Source organism: Astyanax mexicanus, chromosome 24, assembly GCF_023375975.1.
Source record: "Astyanax mexicanus isolate ESR-SI-001 chromosome 24, AstMex3_surface, whole genome shotgun sequence".
NCBI classification, from domain to species: Eukaryota; Metazoa; Chordata; class Actinopteri; order Characiformes; family Acestrorhamphidae; genus Astyanax; species Astyanax mexicanus.
In genome coordinates, this window is record NC_064431.1 from 1,076,730 (window position 1) to 1,099,711 (window position 22,982).

General features: G+C 33.2%; 2 protein-coding genes across 2 annotated transcripts; one reads left to right on the plus strand and one right to left on the minus strand.

Annotated features, from left to right (window-relative positions):
- Positions 1–108: 108 nt before the first annotated feature.
- On the minus strand, positions 109–3,506 carry rpl32 (ribosomal protein L32). Its single transcript, XM_007251493.3, has 4 exons — positions 3,392–3,506; positions 2,593–2,693; positions 1,731–1,912; positions 109–281 (listed from the first exon to the last, which is right to left on the minus strand). Exons 2-4 carry the CDS (start codon positions 2,686–2,688, stop codon positions 152–154), a joined length of 408 nt encoding a protein of 135 aa, XP_007251555.1. The 5' UTR covers positions 2,689–2,693; positions 3,392–3,506; the 3' UTR covers positions 109–151.
- Positions 3,507–7,304: 3,798 nt separating this feature from the next.
- Positions 7,305–22,314, plus strand: LOC103042257 (protein SSUH2 homolog). The gene is made up of 12 exons (XM_022682196.2): positions 7,305–7,620; positions 10,109–10,198; positions 11,541–11,610; positions 15,434–15,563; positions 16,950–17,010; positions 17,111–17,232; positions 18,132–18,194; positions 18,294–18,376; positions 18,904–18,996; positions 19,097–19,202; positions 19,947–20,054; positions 20,335–22,314. Exons 1-12 carry the CDS (start codon positions 7,599–7,601, stop codon positions 20,473–20,475), a joined length of 1,089 nt encoding a protein of 362 aa, XP_022537917.2. The 5' UTR covers positions 7,305–7,598; the 3' UTR covers positions 20,476–22,314.
- The last annotated feature ends 668 nt before the right edge of the window (positions 22,315–22,982 follow it).

The following is a 22,982-nucleotide window of genomic DNA, read 5'->3' on the forward strand; positions in this document are numbered from 1 at the left end:
AACATTAGCCTTAATTCTCTCTATAAGCTAAACAGCTACAGCAATATTAAGACAAATTTGAAGCATTTGTGGAGTAAAGAATAAAATAAGGGCAAAGAACTAAAAAAAGTGATTTAACATCAATTTTATTGAACAGACAAAGATGGCCAGATCATTCGTTCTCCTCACTGCGGAGTCTTGCGTTGGGATTCGTGACCTTAATGGCCAACTGAGCCGCCCGCTCCACAATCAGCTTCCTGTTCTTGGAGGAAACGTTGTGGGCAATTTCTGCGCAGTAGCTCCTGGAAAAAATAAATTAAAATTGTTTAGTTTATTGCAGTTCAATCAATTTTAATACAGGACATCTGAAAATAGTCAGAGGATAAAATCACCACCTTTAACTTAAGCTAAAATAAATAAGAATTGTTGGAAATTGTTTCCTTTTAACGGTATTAAAGAACCAACCTTATAAATAATAATAAATCCTTATAAAATTAATAAGAACCTTTATACCCGAAAGGTTAACTATGTAATTCCTGCTGCACACTTTCTGTTGCAGATTATCTTCCACCTGCTGGCTATAGGAGGAGCTAGCGGTGGAATGGGCATCTCCTCTGCTGGACTCTCTCTCCACACTCAGTACCGACAAGAATGGTCAATCTCATTGGTACAAATAGCAGAGAAATGCCAATAAACAGAGTAAAGATATATAAACTGCTTAATTCATAAATAAATGAATTAAATTAAGATATTTAATTTCTGCAACTCAAATTTATACCAATCACTAAAGAACTGGTACTTACAACTATGTGGCAAACGTGAATAAATCAAACATAAAATATTATACTTAATATTTAAACAATTCGGAACATCTCTTAAATGTGGACTTCCACAGCATAACAAAACCTCGATCATAAATGTAGTGCACCACTTAGCAATATTCAAAAATACGTTAAGAAATCAGCTACTCTATTTTCTATACATTTTTTTTTACATTACAAAAAAGAAGAAATGTGCTTTATTTGGACTGAATTAAAAAAAGTGAAAATAAGTCTCATAAAAGGCTAATAATTAGCAATATTGCGTGCTGTAGTTCGGAACGTTTCGTTTAGGAGGTGGCCAATATGATATTTTAATCGTATCTACAATATACTCATCAGGGACATTACCATGGCTTAAAAAAACTCTAATCCAATTGCACGTCATTACAGATTAATAAATAGTAAAATCTGTTTCAAATAGCAGTTTAAGAATCTGCGACTGCTTATGCCTTTTATCGTCTTGTTAAAACTGTATAAATATATGTCTAAAAATATTATTTTATAATGTTTATTATATTGCCCAGCTCTATTTCAGGTGTATAATTTGTAAAAATGAGCTGACTGCTTGAAGATAACTCATTTTAAGCAGTTAATCGAGCAGAATTCCAACTGCACACATTTTACTAGCTGTCCAGAGTCCTAAATTTCTCCTAACTCTGAACAACAATTTTATTCAACAATTTATTTTACCGCCACATTATGCCGCCATTATTATGCAATTCATATGCACATTTCCCAAATAGCAAACACTTAACACTACTAACTCCCACATAAACAAGCTGTTTACTCATTTATATTATAACTTCTTTATAGTAAAATAAAATGTACCAGTTTAATTCATTTCCCACCTGAATGCACATTTATATTTCTTGATTAGCCTTCTCTCAGTTCTTATTTTATCTCACTTAATAAAAAAAAACTTAATCTTACTTGTTGCTCATCATAAGCACTTCGAGCTCCTTGACGTTGTTGACCAGGAACTTCTTGAAGCCAGTGGGCAGCATGTGCTTGGTCTTTTTGTTACTACCATAACCAATGTTGGGCATCAGCATCTGTCCCTTAAAGCGCCGGCGGACCCTGTTGTCGATACCTCTGGGCTTCCTCCAGTTTTTCTGCAAAACAAAAAGAGTAAAATGAGCAACATTAGTGGCGCTGGCTGATGTCCAGATATGCTATTAGCAAGTTCTGGTAACGGAACAACATCTTTCCCCAACATTTTAACACAAATTACATAAAAAAAGAAGAGGTTCCCAGGGGTTGTATCTCTATTTTTCTGCATGAACAAGATTTTTTCTGATGCACTAACAAACCAAAACAGATACAACAGAGGCTCAAAAGTATGAAGGCAAAAAACACACATTTGTAATTGAATCTTAGAATTTTGTTTATTATAATACTTTTTCTTAATACAGATTTACCTCTATACAAGGGGACAATAACATGTCACAATAATGCACTGTATTTTAGCAATAATTGTGTTCTTGCCCATATAATTTCAAGAATACACTACTGCAACATTAAAATTATATATAGACCAAATATCCATGATTTTTCCCAAAATGTTCTGGATGTTTTTATTTTTTCCAAAACTTATCCAGGCCTGGAAACTGCTTTTTTTAAAATTCCATGACTTTTCCAGGATCTGACCATATGAACCATGTATAATAGTATAGGGACATACTACGTGATACAATATGGCACTGCCCTATATATATGATCTAGTCCCACTGTGATTAAACTTTCAGTCACAGCAACAAAGCAATGAACTAAAACTAAAGAACATAAATCTTACCCTGATCTTAACATAGCGGTCTGACTGATGCCGGATGAACTTCTTGGTCCTTTTCTTTACGATGTTAGACTTCGTAAGGGGTCTTAGGATTGGCATGGTTGCTGCGGAATAAAGACAAATAGAAGAAAAGGAATAAATACACATGTGCATAAATGCAAGCATAAATACACAACTATGACAAGTCATAGTATAACTGGTTTAACTGGTGAATGGTGCAGAAAACATGGCTACAGATACATTATAAACATTAACCTAAACAAAAATTCATCAGCTACAGGCCCAGCACACTATTAAACATAACTAGATATAGAAGAGCAATATAAAGGAAGCTGCTTATAAACGTATTTATTCAATATTTAAACCTTTCACGGGTCAGGCCCTGACTCAGTAGCTAACCAGCTTGGTAAGCTAAGCTAACTAGCATGTCATATGTGCTCTTTAGCAGCTAATAAACTAGCTCCAGGCTATTTACCTAGCCTAGTTTAATTTTATAATAGAAATACACGCAAAACGAACCCATTCACGAGGTTAAAACAAACATTTAACTCGTTAAATTGGAAATCCACCCGCTTTAGAACTGAGCTGTAACGTTACAGCACATTAATACTCTAAACCGGTAGCCATGACACTCAGCGCTACTTCACTACATTTATATCAAAAAATAAATCGAAATCCACACAATTTAGTGTAAAATACGACCGCACTCTTGAAGAATGGACGTTTATGTGCAAAAATAAGCACGTGAAAAAACAGTACAATGTTTTATTGAGCGGATGATTTTAGATTTATCAGGACTCACCGCTCGGTCTGTCCGCACACCGACACACAGCGCTAGAGAAGAGGAGGAGGAGCGCGGGGGACGCTGGGAAATCTTCCGGGCGCCCTCAGTGTTTTACATAATAAAAGCCCTCGATTTAAATCTGTACATTTTAATAAAACATAAGATTAAATACACAAAGATAAACCTAATAGTTTAACGAAGTCATCTTGTTTAAAAGATACAAACTTTAAACGCTGTTTAAACACAACCCAACACTTCAGATTTAGTAAATGCGACTATTTAGTAAATTCATGTAAATAAAAGCCCTGTTTATATCTTTTAAAAATAAGTTTAGTGAATAAGTTAAAATATTTAAATAACATTTATAGTTTAATATAAAAGCTTTATATGAAAAGAAAAAGGTTTTCATATAAAAGTATATAAATCTGTACATTTATTTACTAAAGACAGCTCAAATACTTACTCAAATACTACTTTTCATTTGGGTAAATCCGCAACTTTAAAAAAATAATAATAATAAACGCATTCGGTTTATATATTTTAAAATAATTTTATTAATAAATAAGCTCTTCCGTTTTAGTCTACTTTTAAAAATTCCTTCTGTTTAAATCTGTCAATTTTTATAAAACATAAAATTAAATACAGACAGGTACACCTTATAGTTTAATAAAGCCGTCTTGTTTAAAACAGAAACTTCAGAAGACATATAAAAAAGCTTTAAACGACTATTTAGTAAATTAATGTAAATAAAAGCTCTGTTTATATCTTTTAAAATATTTTCATAATCAATAAGCTCACATATTTAAATACTACTTCTAATTTAATAATTTGTTTACCTTATAAATATATATATATAAGCCCACGATTTAAATATGTAATTCACTATCTGTACTATATAACTATCGTCAACATTAGGCTAGGACAGTAACATTAGCTGAGTAACAACAAAAAAAAAGCTTTGGTTTTTTTTATGTTTAACAAAAGATTGGTTGCCTTTCTCTGTGTACATTTCATGTGACTTATAAATGCATTGCATCTGCAAGTAAAGCTATGATTAGGAAAGCACTACTGAGTTAAATCTATGATCGTAATAGCACTTGTGTGAAGAAAATGCATTGTACTTTGTTGGTTTGTCAGCTGGGCTGTTAACAATGTAAACAAGGTTGTTAATTTCAGTGCATCTTTAACTAATTGTGATAGCACTGCATCAGATTAGAGCTAGTTTCTAAGTTTCTAACCCTCTATGCAGCACTTTATAGGTAAAAATGTGAGACCATGAGCAGGTCGCTGCTTTGGTCTGAAAGTCTGTGTTAAATTACTGAACCCAGCATGCCTAACATGTTCTGTAAATCTGCCCAGTGGCTCTGTTCCAACTTTCTGCAGTGAAGCTGAATCAGAGGCTTTGATCCTCGAGAGGCTCGGCTCTAGCGGGAACCTGGAGCACTACTTTTTATTCCCATTATAACTATACCCATATACAATACTTCTATCATGTTTTAACCTGCACATTTAATCAGACACCTTCAGTTATAACAACAGTAAAAAAACAACCCAATGCTTTACACCACCGCTGATGATGGACGTGACCTTTAATGGAGGTGGAAGGTGCAGTAGTGTTGGGTTTCAGTGTAGGCGGCTCTGTCATGCAGGGTCTTTGGTATGTGCAGAATATTTTCAGAAGACTTGAAGCAGTTACAGGGCTGGACTTATTGCTCAGTTCTATCTACTAAAAGGAAGAAAACACATTTTTTAATGTCAAGAACTTTAAAATATACAACATAAAATATAAAATATACAACATATACAACATGTATAGTGACAAAGGGCCTACAATTCAATGTATTGCAATATATTGTTATACTATAAGTAAGCCAATTTATTGCAGTTTTAGTACCATAAATTAAGAATTTAGTGGACTAAGATGCTCTCAGTATGATCTGAGAAGTGCGAATCTTGATTCGAGGATCGCCAGTTTAAACTGCATATCATGCTGCTTCTGCATCAGCAGCCAGAGTCAGAGAGAGCGGGATTGGCCGTGCTTTTGTGTGTCCAACAAAAGTAGTATAAACATAGTATAAGCATGTTTTGTTTACAATTAACAAATTGCCTAGTGCTAGTGCATGAATGGGTTAATATACACAAACCCACCGCCCACTGTCTACAGCTGAACTTCGGTTTATATCAGAATAAAACGTGTTAAAACTGGATTTATTCGTGTTTTAAGGTGGTAATGGTCTGATTGTGGGGTAAACGCGCTTCAGCATGTTCTGTAGAGATCAGCAAAGATCAGAGTCTGGATTTACTGCTGTTTTTTTACTGGAGTTTTGCTGTGAGCCGGACTCCTCCCCCTCCGGAGGGGCGGAGTTTTGAGTAATCTAATCTTCAGCAGCAGCATAGTATAAACATAGTATAAGCATGTTTTGTTCACAATTAACAAATTGCCTAGTGCTTGAGACACTGATTTTCCAATTCACAAAATTCATAAAAATACATAAAAAGTAAAAAACAAAGGGTAAATAGCTACACAGAGTATATTTTAGGTAGCGCTAATTCTCATCATAAATGTTCTTATTTAAACAAACAGAATCACACTTTATATTGTCTGTTCAGCTTCCTCCAGTTCCCGCAAACCATTAAAAGACAGTGCTAAAAAACATTTTTAAAACTGCTGTAATTAGGATTCAGTTACAGCTCCATTTCCTGTGATGGCTCTGTGCCATGGCACACCAGCATTAAAAGCCTTTTTCTGTTTTGGTGAGAAAACACCTACGATCTTTCCTCAGAATTCATAAGAAAAGGTTGGTGTAACAGTATATTGGCTTTGGGGAACAAGCTGAGTCATGAACACTGGAGACCCGGCCATTTATTATACTAACATATAAACATATTTAAGCATTTTAGTCTCAGTAGACTCTTACTGTGACATTACAATATTTTTACAATTTATTTTCATATTTTTACAATCTACAAGAATTTGTAATAAATAGATATTATCGCTCGAAAAATCTATGCTAAAAGAGGAAGAATCATTTAAAACATTCTAATAGTTTTAACATGAAACAAAAAAAAAAACATTTACAAAGATAACTGTGCATACTGAAATACAAGATAAAATATAATCTAATAAATGTTAATCTGCAAAATGATCTGTAATTAGATTAATTTATACTAATTTTGGCTTTAATTAGAAAGTATTTAAAGAAAGTATTCAAAACAAACGTAGACAAAGCATGTATAAATGAATTTTAGCTGAAAATAAAATAACAAATGAATAAATAAATGAATGTCTCCAGCTCCTGCTGTATTTTGCTCTTTTAACAAAGCCTATGTCCGAACAGTAATTTTTTGCAGTACTTATATAGCTTTGGAAAATGTTGAGACCACTTCAGTTTCTGAAATAGTTTCTCTAAATTGGCTATATATAGGTATATGTTTAAGAAAACATAGAGCTGTACAATTAGAGCATTTATTTGCAAAAATGAGACAAGGTGGAAATAACACAGAAGATGCTTTCAGACGTCAAATAATGCAAAGAAAACAAGTTCATATTCATTAAATTTTAAGAGTTCAAAAATCAATATTTGGTGGAATAATCCTGGTTTTTAATCACAGTTTTTTTTCATGCATCTTGGCATCATGTTCTCCTCCACCAGTCTTACACACTGCTTTTGGGTAACTTTATGCTGCAAAAATGCAAGCAGTTCAGTTTGGTGGTTTGATGGTTTGTGATCATCCATCTTCCTCTTGATTGTATTCCAGAGGATTTCAATTTGGTAAAATCAAATAAACTCAATTTATAAATGCTCTTTTTTATATAAATATATAAGAAGCTCATAAAACATTTAGACAGGAGATCTGGTATTTCACAGCCTGTGGACATGAATGGGTTAATATACACAAACCCACCGCCCACCGTCTACAACTGAACTTCGGTTTATATCAGAATAAAACGTGTTAAAACTGGATTTATTCGTGTTTTAAGGTGGTAATGGTCTGATTGTGGGGTAAACGCGCTTCAGCATGTTCTGTAGAGATCAGCAAAGATCAGAGTCCGGATTTACTGCTGTTTTTTTACTGGTGTTTTGCTGTGAGCCGGACTCCTCCCCCTCCAGAGGGGCGGGGTTTTGTAATCTAATCTGTGGAGGCTTTAGAAGCGAATTCCTGCAGAAACCCGCTTCAGCAGCAGCAGATCCTCAGCGAGAGCTCCCCCGTTATTCTCATAAAAATGTCTTATCCACCCGGTCCCGGTGAGTCTAACCCTATTTATCTCAATCCTCTGTTAGTTTTAACCTATAAAACCCTGATTTAGACTGAAATACTGGGTCAGATTCGGGATTTAATCTATAGTTTACAGTATGTGGGAGGGGTCCTTACTGCTGGAGCCGTGCCCGAGTAAAAAAACATCTATACTAAAGAGATTTTATATATATATATAAAAAAAAAGATTTTGTGCTCAAATGTGAGTTTAAAGTTGTTTTAAAATGAAAAAGGTAAAGGATCAAAAATAATTTATTCTAAAATATTTGGATTTTTTTGGAAAAATGAAAAAAAAAAAAATATATATATATATATATATATATATGTATATATATATATATATATATATACATATACATATATATATATATATATATATATATATATATATATATATGTATATGTATATATATATTTAGATGCATATATATGGACCTATATGACCTATTATTTTTCATCATGTCAATACCATGCATGTTTAACTGTGGTTTTGAGCTGGATATTTTAGCCGGGATGATTAAGGAGGTGTCCACACTGTGGGAGCCATGCCCCAGTAAAAACACCACCATACTGTAGAGATTTTAATAATAAAATACGATTTTTGTGATCAAATGTGGGTTTAAAGTTGCACAAGTACTTTTAATTCAGTGTCAAATTCACAAACATTATGTACGATATGAATATTGCTCTGGAAAAAATGCAGAGAGCACTTCAGTTTCTGAATCAGTTTCTCAGATTTTGCTAATTATAGGTTTATGTTTGAGTAAAATGAACATTGTTGTTTTATTCTATAAACTACAGACAACATTTCTCCCAAATTCCAAATAAAAATATTCTCTTGCATAGCATTTATTTGCATAGCTTAATAATGCAAAGAAAACAAGTTCATATTTACAAAGTTTTAAGAGTTCAGAAATCAATATTTGGTGGAATAATCCTGATGGTTTTTAATCATGCATCTTGGCATCATGTTCTCCTCCACCAGTCTTACACACTGCTTTTGGATAACTTTATGCTGCTTTACTCCTGGTGCAAAAATTCAAGCAGTTCAGTTTGGTGGTTTGATGGTTTGTGATCATCCATCTTCCTCTTGATTATATTCCAGAGGTTTTTAATCTGGTAAAGTCAAAGAAACTCATCATTTTTAAGTGGACTCTTATATTTTTCCAAGACAATTTGTGTAAAGCTGATTTCAGATAGTCTAAAGAAGTGTTGGATGGGCAATGTGATTTAAATGTTGCTCATTTAGACAAAACCATAATTAATATTGGTATGAAATCTAAATATCAGTATTAGTCATAAAGATGTTCATATACAGTGGGGAAAAATGCGGAATTTGAACCCATACACACCATTTCCACTATTTAACATGGACGTGGAAACATTCTACCTTGAGGCTGTTTCTCTAAGGTACAGAAAAAGTTCACCACATTGTGGGGCTGATGAAAGATAGATTTGTAGGTTTGGTCGAATCTTAAATGACAAACTCCTTGCCTCAGCCAGAACATTGAAGATGAGTCGTATGGGTGGGTCTTCCAGCATGACAATGACCCAAACATACAGCCAAGGCAACAAAGGAGTCGCTTTAGAAGAAGCGTATTAAATTCATTGGTGTTTAATCCCATAGAAAATCTGTGAAAGGGGGTATTGGTGGAGCAGCATGTTGAGGCTTGAAGTATAGAGGTAAACCATTTTGGACATACCTGTTGACTAGCTTACCTGGACCAAAGGTTGCTCTTTAACTGGATGTACTATACTATACCAGGGGTTCCCAACCTTTTGCAATTTACAGTCCACTTAACCCACCGCAAACCTATCCACGATCCTCAGCAATATTTATTTATATGTATATCATCTTATAAATTAACTTTACATTTTAAACCTGAATTATCTCCAGTGATGGAAGAAAAAAATAAGAATGCTGTTTATTTCTGTCTGTAATACACAGAAAATAAGACTCTAATATTCTACTATAAAATCTATATAGCAAATAAATCCAATTAACCAAAATATTTTATAATTTCTATTGCATTGGAAGCCTGTGTGATCGTTTTATTTTTTTTAAATAAATCATTCCTAAACAGGGCGGGGCCAAGCTATTGTTTTAATTGTTTTAAAAATGTGTTCATTGGCTGGTTCATGGTCAATTCTGATGAAGAACAGCTATTATATAGTGTTATGTGCAACAAATAATTAAAAAAAATAAAGAAATACATGACATCCAGTGTATTGGATGCAGGGTTTGAAAGGGTTAAATTACATCTGCTGAATTATCTATGTATTTAACATAATTTTTACTTAAAAAATAATAATTTTGTGGGCCTACAGCTTCATTGCAGGACCTCTGCAGCCTATAGGTTGTAAAACACTGCACTATGCTATAGCTACTACAGGCAGTTATCATGCAGTACAGTTAATATATGGTTGGTATGTTGTTGTTCTAACTGGAATATACCATTGTCTTTCCCCCCTGTCCAGCTATGTACCCTCCTCCAGTGATGGGCATGCAAGCTCCTGTGATGTACAACTCTGTTCCTGGATATGAGGGTCTTGTCCCTGGGGCGAGCGGTAGGAAATACAGTAAAATGATCCATGCATGCAGCTGCTTTACACAACATGTGACTTAGCCTGCTTACGCCCATTCTGCGTCAATGCTCACTGTTCTTTCATTCATTAATGCTGTATAGTAATGGGATTGTTTTTTTATATATATATTTAACTCTGGAAAAAAATGAAGAGATCACTTCAGTTTCTGAATCAGTTTCTCTGATTTTGCTATTTATAGGTTTATGTTTGAGTAAAATGAACATTGTTGTTTTATTCTATAAACTACAGACAACATTTCTCCCAAATTCCAAATAAAAATATTCTCATTTAGAGCATTTATTTACAGAAAATGAGAAATGACTGAAATAACAAAAAAGATGCAGAGCTTTCAGACCTCAAATAATGCAAAGAAAACAAGTTCATATTCATAAAGATTTAAAAAGTTGGCTTGTTCTCCTCCACCAGTCTTACACAATGCTTTTGAATAACTTTTTGCCACTATATAAATGTTGCAAGACAAAGCATTACTCTATCAGCAATACAAACAATTTCAATAAAATGCCTTTTGGCATTTAAAAGTAATTGGGATGTAATTGGCAGGTAAAATAATTGTAATGTGAGTTCAGTGCAGTTTCAGGCTCAAGCTCAGGACTGTCTTGTAGCTTGTTTTTATATAAATACTGTATAAAGTAGTGTAAAATGCTACGTCCCTCGTAAAAGAAAAGTGTATTAAGTATATATTTTAAAAGGAAAAACTTAACATGGAAAAGTACATACTTTTTTTGTATATCTTCTGCAAACTTAAGTAGATTTAAGTAACGCTGTGTGTTTTTAAACATAATTTTTAATACGCTTGAAGTATATTGTAAATGTACTAAAATGTATGTAAAATATATTGATGCACATATTGTTTACACCTTAATGCTAATCAAAAAAAAATCTACACTAAAGTACACTTTTAAGCAGTATTTAATGCCACTATATATATATATTTTTTTCTATTAACACATTTCATACATATGTTTTAAAGTATATTGCTTAAAAATACATGTTATGCAAATACAGAGAAAGTATATTTAATGTGTATTTTCGTAAAGTATATTCAATTGAAAATGCACTTTTAGTATTCTTTACCTAATTTGAACATACTTTTAATGCTCTTAAGTATACTCCCTTTTCACAAGGGGTATTAATATATATATATATATACGTATATATATATACGTATATATATATATATATATACGTATATATATATATATATATATATATATATATATATATATATATACGTATATATATATATATATACGTATATATATATATATTTGCAATGATTTGATGTTATTTATGTCATGGTTAGGTGGCTTTATCCCTCCTCCACCTGTACAGCCCATGCCAACTCCTGACTCACAGCCAGCGCAGGACTGGAGGTAAGAACTTGTATCTCCGGCTGAATGCAGCATGGTAAATCAGTGTTACATTATATTACATTACATTACATTTGGCAGACGCTTTTGTCCAAAGTGACTTACAATATTGAAGTGCAAATAATAGAAGAGGTTAAGTACAAAACAATAGAAGTTAAAAATAAAGCATCTATAGATAGGGCCTTAAGGAGGTCAGAGGGAAATAATGGGATAGAGGAGTAGAGGAGAGGAAGAAGGAGATGAGGTTAGAATTTAGTTAGTGTGTTAGAGGTGTTAAGAGAGTAAGTGCTCTTTGAAGAGCTCTGTCTTCAGGAGTTTATTAAAGATAGTGAGAGATTCTCCTGATCTGGTAGTAGAAGGTAGTTAGTTAGAGGTGTTAGGAGAGTAAGTGCTCTTTGAAGAGCTCTGTCTTCAGGAGTTTATTAAAGATAGTGAGAGATTCTCCTGATCTGGTAGTGGAAGGTAGTTAGTTAGAGGTGTTAGGAGAGTAAGTGCTCTTTGAAGAGCTCTGTCTTCAGGAGTTTATTAAAGATAGTGAGAGATTCTCCTGATCTGGTAGTAGAAGGTAGTTAGTTAGAGGTGTTAGGAGAGTAAGTGCTCTTTGAAGAGCTCTGTCTTCAGGAGTTTATTAAAGATAGTGAGAGATTCTCCTGATCTGGTAGTAGAAGGTAGTTAGTTAGAGGTGTTAGGAGAGTAAGAGCTCTTTGAAGAGCTCTGTCTTCAGGAGTTTATTAAAGATAGTGAGAGATTCTCCTGATCTGGTAGTGGAAGGTAGTTTGTTCCACCATTGGGGAACTCTGTATGAGAACAGTCTGGATTGCTTTGTGTGAATGTTTGTTTGGCAAAGCGAGGCGACGTTCATTGGAGGAGCGCAGCGGCCGGGAGGTAGCGTAAGTCTTCAGGAGCGAGTGCAGGTAGGAAGGAGCTGTTCTGTCATCACCTTGTAGGCGATTGTAAGCACTTTGAATTTGATGCAGCAACCGGTAGCCAGTGGAGCTCAATGAGCAGCGGGGTGACATGTGCCCGTTTTGGCTGGTTGAAGACCAGACGTGCTGCTGCGTTCTGGATCATCTGGAGTGGTTTTACTACACAGGCCGGGAGGCCAGTTAGTACGGCATTGCAGTAGTCGAGGCGTGAGATTACCACAGCTTGTACCAGGAGTTGGGTGGCCTGTTGCGTCAGAAACGGTCGAATTTTTCCGATGTTGTAAAGCGCAAAGCGGCAGGATCGAGCAACTGAGGCCACATGGTGCGTGAAGAGAAGGGTGAGGGTATGACTAATGTGTGAAAAAACACGTACAAACTAATGGGGGGTATTGGAAAGAAGATGGAAATATGATACGTAGTTACAGCAGATACAGCAGTTATGATTCAGTATGTAGCAATATTGAAAGCAAGACAATATATTCTTTATTTTTTGGAGGGAAAACTGTATTAGCATTGAAAGCACATCATTTTATGCATAAAAATAACTGAGTACTTTATCCCATAGACATCATGTACTTAGACGCTGCTGTGTGTGTGTATATGTATACATGTATATACATGCATGTGTGTATTTATGTATATATGCGTATGTATGTACACATATATATAAAATTAATTCATTTATACCCTTATTAATGTGCCATACCGTTAAAGAGCATAATATAAAGTATTTCAGTATAACAGCAGGTATTTGTAACTATCTATCTATCTATCTATCTATCTATCTATCTATCTATCTATCTATCTATCTATCTATCTGTCTGTCTGTCTGTCTGTCTGTCTGTCTGTCTGTCTGTCTGTCTGTCTGTCTGTCTGTCTGTCTGTCTATCTATCTATCTATCTATCTATCTATCTATCTATCTATCTATCTATCTATCTATCTGTGGGCGTGTTTGTGTGTGTATACATGTAAACACACATGTATAAATAAATATAAAATTAATTAATTTCTATACTTATTAATGTGCCATACCATATTTCTGTCTTTATTAAAGATAATATTATAAAGTATTTCAGTTTAAAACCATGTATTTGTAATGTGTGACAGTGTCCTGAATCAAAGTATATGATGTCTATGCTTTATCCAATCAGAACAGGGAGTTTAAAAAAGCAGATTACAACACCCCCCTCTAGTGGTTGGGTGTTTAAAAACTAAACAAAATGAACCACTGTCTGACTCAATCAATCCTTGCAATAAAACAGAGTCTCAATCTTTAGATTCTGAGTATCTGCAGATACCGAGTCTAGAAGTAAAAAATAAAAAGAAAGAACACGTCCAAGATGTCCTTTAAGTTTATTTTTAAGTAAATTTTTAATTATTAAAAAAATAATAATATATATATATATATATCAAAACAGACAGTTTTTTATATCATAAAATAAACAAGTACTTAATGGCCATATAGATGATTTCCATTTAAATATGCATTTAATAGGCAATTTTTAAATGTAGGCATTACCCTGTATTTTGTATAGGGACACAGTAATAATAGTGCAGTAATAATAGGGTTTAGGCCTGACAGACTCGATTTAGACTAGACTTTTTACTGTATTATAATAAACCCGGGTATATTTACATTCATATATATATATATATATATATATATATATATATATATATATATATATATATATATATATATATATATATATATATATAAAGGTTTTCAGCAACCAAACACGGTGTTTTTGTATATATATATGGCCAAACCACAGGAACAAATATCCCAATACGTCAGAATGGGGTCTAGAAGTAGGTCATGATGCTCAAACTCTCATCTTAAACCACACTAAAGCTCTATTTAACCTTTGATATCCCTTCCAGCATTTTGATACTGATAATATATTATATATTAGTAAACTCAATTCAATTGAATTTTATTTCTATAGCGCTTTTTTTTTTCAACAAAAGTTGTCACAAAGCTTTACAGAGAAAAAAATAAAAATAAAAAATATTTAATTACTGTACATATTCTGTAAGAATAATATTGTCTATTGTAGTTGAATTATAAAAGGCACTAATACAAAAAAACTGAAAAATTAAGTCTAAAAACTTCTAAATAGAAATGTAAAAGTTCTGAATACTCTTTCACAGTAAATCTGCCAGCATAGAGGACGTGTGGCATAGAGAAAAAATTACACTCATTATTTTTCACACAGATTTGAACGTTAAATTTGGTTAGTTGGGGTTCAAACCACTTCTTCCTGTCAGTTTTGAAAGTCTGAAGTTGTTGTTGAATTTTAATCCAGTATGAATCTGCAGTGTGTGTATTATTGATTGCAAAAATGTATTTCAGGGATGTTTCCCCCGGATCTGGACTTGGAACCGGACCTCTACCCTCAATCCCCTGCCCAAAAAAACCCTACCTTTACCCTATGTCTATTTTATATACAGTATATAAACATTAACACATTAACTCATCTCAAAATGCCTTTTGCAATTATTCAGTCTCCTGTAGGCAGTCCTAAATCACTATTATTAACTGTACAGTTGGCAAGACTTTCATTGTTTTTTACTTTTATCAGGCATGGATATACTTTAGAGTAGTGTGAGGTGAAATGTGTTTTGATGGGAGCCATGATGCTCCTGAATGCATCCTGTCCAGGAGGAAAAAAAAAAACTGTCCGCCCACACTAAACACTGATTGGCTGACTTACAGACTTTTTGCAGAGAACAAGCCAATCAGAATCCTCTTTTTCACACACGCGATTCCAGATTATGGGCGGTTCTAGATTACAGGAGCTTCCGGGAGATTTGGTTCTTTTTTGATATAAATATTTTCTGATACAGATGATTTGATATGGATGGTATAAAGATTGTTTTGCTGTGTGTATTTCAGTATTCCCGCTCTGAGTGAGGAAGCTGCTCGAGAGGCGTTTTGTAAACATGTAGACAGCAACTGCTGCTGGTCTTCTGGTCCAGCGAAAGACGGAGTGATCACCAACAAGGATCAGTTCAACACATATCGCGTAGGTCATGTGACACGCACAGCTTATATACTGAATTTGCATAAAAAATCGAGAGTATCTTATTTTTTTTGAGGTTTTATAATTGTACAGATCAACTACAAAATATATAATCTTAATCCAGAATTAATCTGCAGTTTATGTAGTTTATAATAAATACCTGAAATAACTGAAAAAACGTTTTAATCCAGTATGAATCTTTTTACAGTCTGGCAGGATTAATTTATGAGTAATTAGAATCCGGTATAAATCTACAGTGTGTTTAACCCATTATTTTAGTGCCTGTTAGTTTTAACCTAATATGGAGTGAGTTCAGTCCAGTATGAATCTGCAGTGTGTTTTTTAGAATGTTAGTAAATAATTCTAAAGTAATTTGAATCCAGAATGAATTTGCAGTTTGTATTTTTATTTTTTTTTTAATTTTGCGATTAATAAGCTTTTAAACCATCATACCTCCTGTATATTGTCGCTATCCAATAAAACCAAGTATCTCCATTTTTGTCAGTTTTTCAGTTAGTTTACTTCATAATGTGAATAAACAAGCTTTCCTTTACACTGTGTAAAAATTTCATAATAAATGCACCAATAGAAATTCAACTCCAAAATGACCTGAAATAAACTTTTTTTGTATTGACTTCCATTCAAAGTTAAGAAGGTTTTTTTCTTTGTCCTGTAAAGTTGTTGTTTTGGAGATGTTTTTTTTTATATTAATTGCTACCTGTGTACCGAGCAGTTTTTTTTTCTGTAGTGCAGCACATCCAGAGTAATATCGCCACCTGCAGTTTATGTAGTGTATTACAATCTGTCAGAAAGATCAATCAATCAATCAATCAATCAACCTTTATTTTGACTCAGATGTACATTGAGGGAAACCCTTATTTTCAATGTAGCCGAGCATTTACAGAAACAGGGATTTACATGACAGAGAAAATAATAGCTAAATTTAATTATTGTAAAATAGCAGTAAATAAAATATAAAATTAGGTAAAAAATAAAAATAGAATTAGAATAGAAGAGAATAAGACTAATACAACAAAAATGAGTTAAAAATAGCTAAAACTAACTTTTACATAATACAATAAAAATACAAATTAATAAATGAACTAAAAAAATAAAAGCAATAATAATAATAATAAAATAATAGTAATAATAATAAAAGAAAAATAAAATAAGTTAAAAAGCAATAATACAAAACTATTAAAATAATAATAATTAAAATAATAATAATAAAATAAAATAAAAATAAAATAAGGAAACAAATAAAAAAAAGGAAATACGATCATGTGAATCTTATGCACATTACAGAACACTCTGCACTTTATTTTTTTAGTAAATTCTCTTTATATGCACTGCAACCCTGATAACACCCCTGTAATTCCTCTCTAACAGTACCGGCTGGAGACCTACACCGAGTCCAGGAAGACGGACTGGGCCACAAAACCTTATGATGGTAAAAATAATCTCAGCGGAAACAGCAAACACAAATATATTTACATTTTAACAACATGCTTCCATCTGTCCATCATTTCTGACGTTGTGTTAAACGACAGGTCAGCCGGTGAACGCTTTCACTCAGCCTCCTCCGGGTCCCTGGCAGATCCCCGTCACGCCCCCGGACATGTTTAAAGACTGTGTGAAGGAGGTCGAAGTTCCCTACACCTCATCGATTAAGGTGTATTTTTTATATGTATTTTAATGGTCAACAGATTTAATATTTATCTTTAAAAAGATCATCTAAATAAAGAAACAGGGGAATTATCTATAATTCAAATAGTATTTTTATTTTTGGATATATATAAATATATACAGCTCTGGAGAGCACTGTGCATTGTGCATGAACATTGTTGTTTTATTCTATAAACTACAGACAACATTTCTCCCAAATTCCAAATAAAAATATTCTCATTTAGAGCATTTATTTACAGAAAATGAGAAATGACTGAAATAAAAAAAAAAAAAAAAGATGCAGAGCTTTCATATTCATAAAGTTTTAAAAAGTTGGCATGTTCTCCTCCACCAGTCTTACACACTGCTTTTGGATAACTTTTTGCCACTATATCAATGTTGCAAGACAAGCATTACACTATCAGCAATACCAACATTTTGGAATCACTGTTTTCAATTAAATAAATGCCATAAATGCCTTTTGGCATTTAAAAGTAATTGGGATGTAATTGGCAGGTAAAAGTATTAAGTATATTGATAATGTGAGTTCTGTGCAGTTTGGGCTACACCATAATTTTTTTTTCTTCATTATTTTAAAATGTTCTGTATTGTAGATTAATACTAAAATCATCCAAACTATGAAGAAAAAACATATGCAGTTATTTAGTAAACAAAAAAAGTGTTAAACAAACCAGAATATGTTTTATATATATTTTATTGTACAAGGTAGCTCCTCTCAGTCAGCTTTATAGGTTAGAGACACTGGGAACTCGTCAAGAGTTAAAAATCAATACAAAAACAATCACTAACAGACAAATCTATAGATTTACTATCTAGTATACAGTATTCTAGTATATCTCTTAAAGCTAATCATTTTAAATAGTAAATTGTATATTTCCTTTGTAGCCATGTGAGAAGTGCACAGCCACGGGGAAGTGTGCCTGTGTTGCGTGTACTGCAGCCGGAAACGTAAGTCTTTTTAAATGTTAAATATATATATATACATTTTTTATTTGCTTGCTATGATTGTGTGTGTGTGTGTGTGTGTGTGTGTGTGTGTGTGTGCAGAAAATGTGCGAGAACTGCAGTGGCTCTGGGAAAGTCTCTGCAGAGGAAAGCTGCAACAGTTGCAATGGAACAGGAAGAAAAAAGTAAGCTTTTTATAAGCTTAAATACATTTTTTGTCATTTTTTTGTTTTTGACAGTGTTTTTTTCAGTGAATTTGGCAGTTGTTCTTTACATTGTGTTAGAATTTTAACTAATGGACTAAAAGAAATGCTCAGAAATTTCTTGAAATTAAGTCTTTTCACTCTGATTTCAGAGAAAAACAGTAGATAATTCAGCCTGTAATTTTTTATCTCAGAGGATGTCTGAGAAAAACGTACTGTACATGGTTGTTCTGGACAGGAATAAAATTCACAGTGGATAAAAAAAACCCATAAAAGAGAAAATCATCCCAAAACCCACTAACAATACGTTTATTATATTGAAGGTTTTTAAAGCAACCTTTGGTTTTATCAGTATTTCAAACTTATCTATTCTGATCTTTACTCTAATGGGAAAGCTGAGATTGTTCGATTTTTAAACAGTACAGTTAAAAATGTAAATGTTGACCATATTTTTAGTTTTGTAACTGCTTACTCTGCTGTTACTCTGCTGTTACCTGTTCTCTGTATAGGTGTTCTGATTGTTCAGGCCACGGAGTTAAAGAGTGTGAAACCTGCAAAGGGAAGGGACAGCTGCTGTCCTACATTAAACTCACGGTGGAATGGTAATTAAATTATAATTATAATTATTATAATAATATTTCTGCTCTCTGTGTGGGATCATTTCACTAATGGAAAGGATCTGTTGTGCCGTTTCTCCTCCAGGAAAAACAACGTTGAGGATTATGTAGCAGAGCAGGCCAGCGGTTTGAAGATGGATAAGCTGGATAGTGTCACTGGGAAGCAGCTCTTTAAAGATACCAAGTACATGGTGAGAGATATGAATTAATATTTGAGTGTGCATTGATATTCATCAACTGCCAGAGCCCTGAGAGAGCACAGTTGGTTTTGCTCTCTCTGGGTGGGTACAGTACAGTAGATGGCACTCTCTCTTTCCCCTCATCACTCCTAGGGTGATGTGGATCAGCACAGGGCTGCGTCTGTGAGCTGATGTATCAGAACCACAGAGTCGCTGCGCTTTCCTCCGAGCGTTAGCGTTGATGCTACTCGGCAATGCTACAGCATCAGCAGCAGTTAAAAAAGAGTCTGACTTCACATGTGTCGGAGGAGGCGTGTGCTAGTCTTCACCCTCCTGGTATTGGAGCATCACTAGTGATAGAGGGAGGAGTCCTAATGAGTGGGTTGGCCGTGTAAATTGGGGAGAAAATGGGATAAAAATTAAATAAATAAATGAAAAAAGGATAATAATAATAAATTATGCAGAAAAACTATTCTACAGGACTTCAGTCTGTAATTATTATATAAATTCAAATTGTACTATATGGCATATAAAATAGGATAGTAATAAAGACAGTAATAAAGTGAAAAAACGAGGTAAAAAGAAAGTATTTACACTGTTTTGACTGCACTCTGTTTACATCCTGTCTACATTCCCACTAAAAAATAAGTACATATTTGTATGATTTATGATGCATTGTCATTTTCCCATCATGCATACTGTATAAAGGCATACAAGACCTAAAATGAATTATTATCAATAACATTATCACTACAGGTCTATCCACTGATGGGCTTCCCAGACCAGAACATGGTCCAGGCTTCTGATAGAATGGTCCGGGATCATCACAGCAAATATTCCCAGTCAGCTCGCATCCTTCAGCAGGTCTGTTCCCAATATAAAGTGCCATGATTATGATTTTTCAATGGAGATGTACCTAAAATTAACATTTTTGGCTGAAACTCAAGCAAAAAAAAAAGAGATGTTTGGTTTAAAGCTATTTGTAAGCCTACATTTAATTTTATCTTGCTTTTATTAAAAGAAATAGCTGTTCCATACGAATATTAAATATTTTTTTCATGTTTTCCCCCTTAAAATCAGTGTAATTAACTTTAAACTGGAACTAATTTAGACTTTTCTCTCTTTCTTTTTCTGCTTTTTACAGCAACAAACTGTTGAACTGATTCCCATCACCAAAGTGGGCTACCAGTGGCAGGGAAAGCCCTACATTTACTACGTTTATGGCAACGAAGCAAAAGTCAAAGCTGATGATTATCCAGAGACCTGCTGCTGCGTTATACTGTAAAACCTCATGTGGAGAAATAAACGCCATGAGTATGCCTATAATAATGGAATATTAATCATAGTGTTACTAGGTTAGATTAAATGTTTAAAATATGTTTCTGAATTAAAAATATATCACACAGTTCACATCTGCACGATACTGGGGAAAAAATGACATTTCTATATTTTTATGTTCTGCTATATGTATTGCAATATTAAAAATAATATAATAGTTAAATCGTTAAACAGATTTTCCCAAAAGATAATGATCCAACATGCCAACATATTAGTTATAGAAAATATGTAATAAATACACAATTTGTCATAGTTATGTATATATCTAATATAATGATTTATGTCATATACTGCATTACTTGTCTGAGCATGGTATGAAATATGTAAAAGTAAATACTGCTGTTATTAACTGTTATTAACTGTTATTAACTGTTACTGTTAAATACAAGTCAAGTCAAGAGGCTTTTATTGTCATTACATCTGAGTACAGGTACACAGTGTGATGAAATTACGTTCCTCCGGAACCATGGTGCAACATAGAACAACAAGCAATAGACAACATAAAGTGCAGGAGTGACGGCAGTGCATTCTATGCATTTGTAAGCAATGGCTTTTACTAACTCTCTTTACAACTTAGTAAGTACAACAAATAACAACTAATAAGACTGTTATATTTTATTAATCACTTAAATATATATTATTTTCCAGGGCAGAAATACTAACAGCTACTAATATTGTATTATGATATGCTGTAAGAGGCCTTTCTGTGAGCAAACCACTATATATATAGAGATGTGAGCTTGTGCCTTGCAATGCATATGTACTGTAATTGAATATATATATATATATATATATATATATACACTGTGTTCCAAATTATTATGCAAATAATATTTTCTCAGATTTACCAAAATTACCTATATGAATTGCAGTTATTGTAATTTTCCAGTCATCAACTATTATAGTACAATTGAAAGATTTTTGAACAAACTGCCAATGATAACAGTATAATTAAAAAATAAATAAAACACTCAAATTGCACTCAAAATGCATGTTCCAAATTATTATGCACAGCAGAGTTTTCAACCTTTTCATTTTTATAAAGAACAAAAAATGGTCATTTGTGAAATTATAAGCATTAGCAGGTTATTACAAACTGAAATCAAACAGTTTTCCATTCAAAACTTTTTTCTAGGTGATGTTACATTTGCACATAGGACCCCTTGTTCGAAAGGATCTTCTGAATTTTCTCGTTCATTTAATTTGTCAAGTTTTGGATGGTATCTGCTTCAATTGTCGTGCATGAGGACAGAATACCCTCCCAGAGCTGTTGCTTACATGTGAACTGCCTCCCACCCTCATAGACACTCCTTTTGATGATGCTTCAGAGGTTCTCAATGGGGTTGTGGTCAGGGGAGCATGGGGGCCACACCATAAGTTTGTCCCTTTTTATGCCTATAGCAGCCAGAGATGCAGATGTGTTCTTTGCAGCATGAGACGGTGCATTATCATGCATGAAAATGATCTTGCTGTGGAATGCGCGGTTCTTCTTCTTGAACCATGGCAGGAAGTGCTGTTTGAGAAACTCCACATACATATAAAATATTACCTTATCACTCCTAAACACTTTTTGCATAATAATTTGGAACACAGTGTATATATATATATATATATATATATATATATATATATATATATGATGAATAATGAATGTACTTAAAATGTTATAATATCACCATGAAATACAGCCAGTAAAGCCATTTCAGATACAGGGTTTTTATTTTGTACTAATGTTACAACATATAAAATATGTCTACCAATAAATCTTACCTCTGATTAATCTAAAGTTTGTCTATGTATTTTAATATTGTTTGTATATATATATTTTTATATATTTTTTTCATACATATATAACTTTATCAATATATATATATATATATATATATATATATTTTTTTTTTTACTGCAGTTCTTCAGCTGTCAGATTAACTCTAATTCTTCTCTTCAGTTCTGCTGAAACTGAGACTTTAATCATGTTAATCTGAGCTAAAGGCTAAAGCTGCTGTTTCCATGTGGGTCAGCCAGACGTCTTCCTGTAGCAGCTTTCTCCAGTTTACAAGTGTCCGTTAAAGGTGTACATTTAAATTTAATTCTTAATTTTTTTTTTTTAAATACACAATTTGGGAAAATAACTAGAATGTGCTCAGTGTCCTCATGCTGTTAGCATAGTGACCATTTAGCTATTTATAATGTTTTTGCTAATTCTATTCTAAAAACTCATTCCAGTTCCAGTTACTTCAATGAGTGCCAGTAACAGGATGGAGTATTGTCCACTGGTTTATCGATTTCTAAAAGTGAATATTAGTTGTAAACCACGTTTTCTTCAATTCTGTTTGGTTCATCATTTATCCATTTGTTTAATAAATTGCATGATAATAATTGATTAATAATTGATTTCTGGTTTGGGTCTTCTTGAAAGATATAAAAATAGCTTTGCATCTTTTATACGCATGC

Excerpts from the sequence above, each read along its gene's own strand:
- LOC103042257 (XM_022682196.2), top strand. The coding sequence starts at position 7,599 with ATGTCTTATCCACCCGGTCCCG. Across the intron at positions 10,199-11,540 it reads TCTTGTCCCTGGGGCGAGCG|GTGGCTTTATCCCTCCTCCA; the intron begins GTAGGAAATACA and ends TGTCATGGTTAG. Across the intron at positions 15,564-16,949 it reads ATCAGTTCAACACATATCGC|TACCGGCTGGAGACCTACAC; the intron begins GTAGGTCATGTG and ends CCTCTCTAACAG.
- rpl32 (XM_007251493.3), bottom strand. The coding sequence starts at position 2,688 with ATGCCAATCCTAAGACCCCTTACGAAGTCTAACATCGTAAAGAAAAGG. Across the intron at positions 1,913-2,592 it reads ACCGCTATGTTAAGATCAGG|AAAAACTGGAGGAAGCCCAG; the intron begins GTAAGATTTATG and ends TTTGTTTTGCAG. Across the intron at positions 282-1,730 it reads GTGCTTATGATGAGCAACAA|GAGCTACTGCGCAGAAATTG; the intron begins GTAAGATTAAGT and ends TATTTTTTCCAG.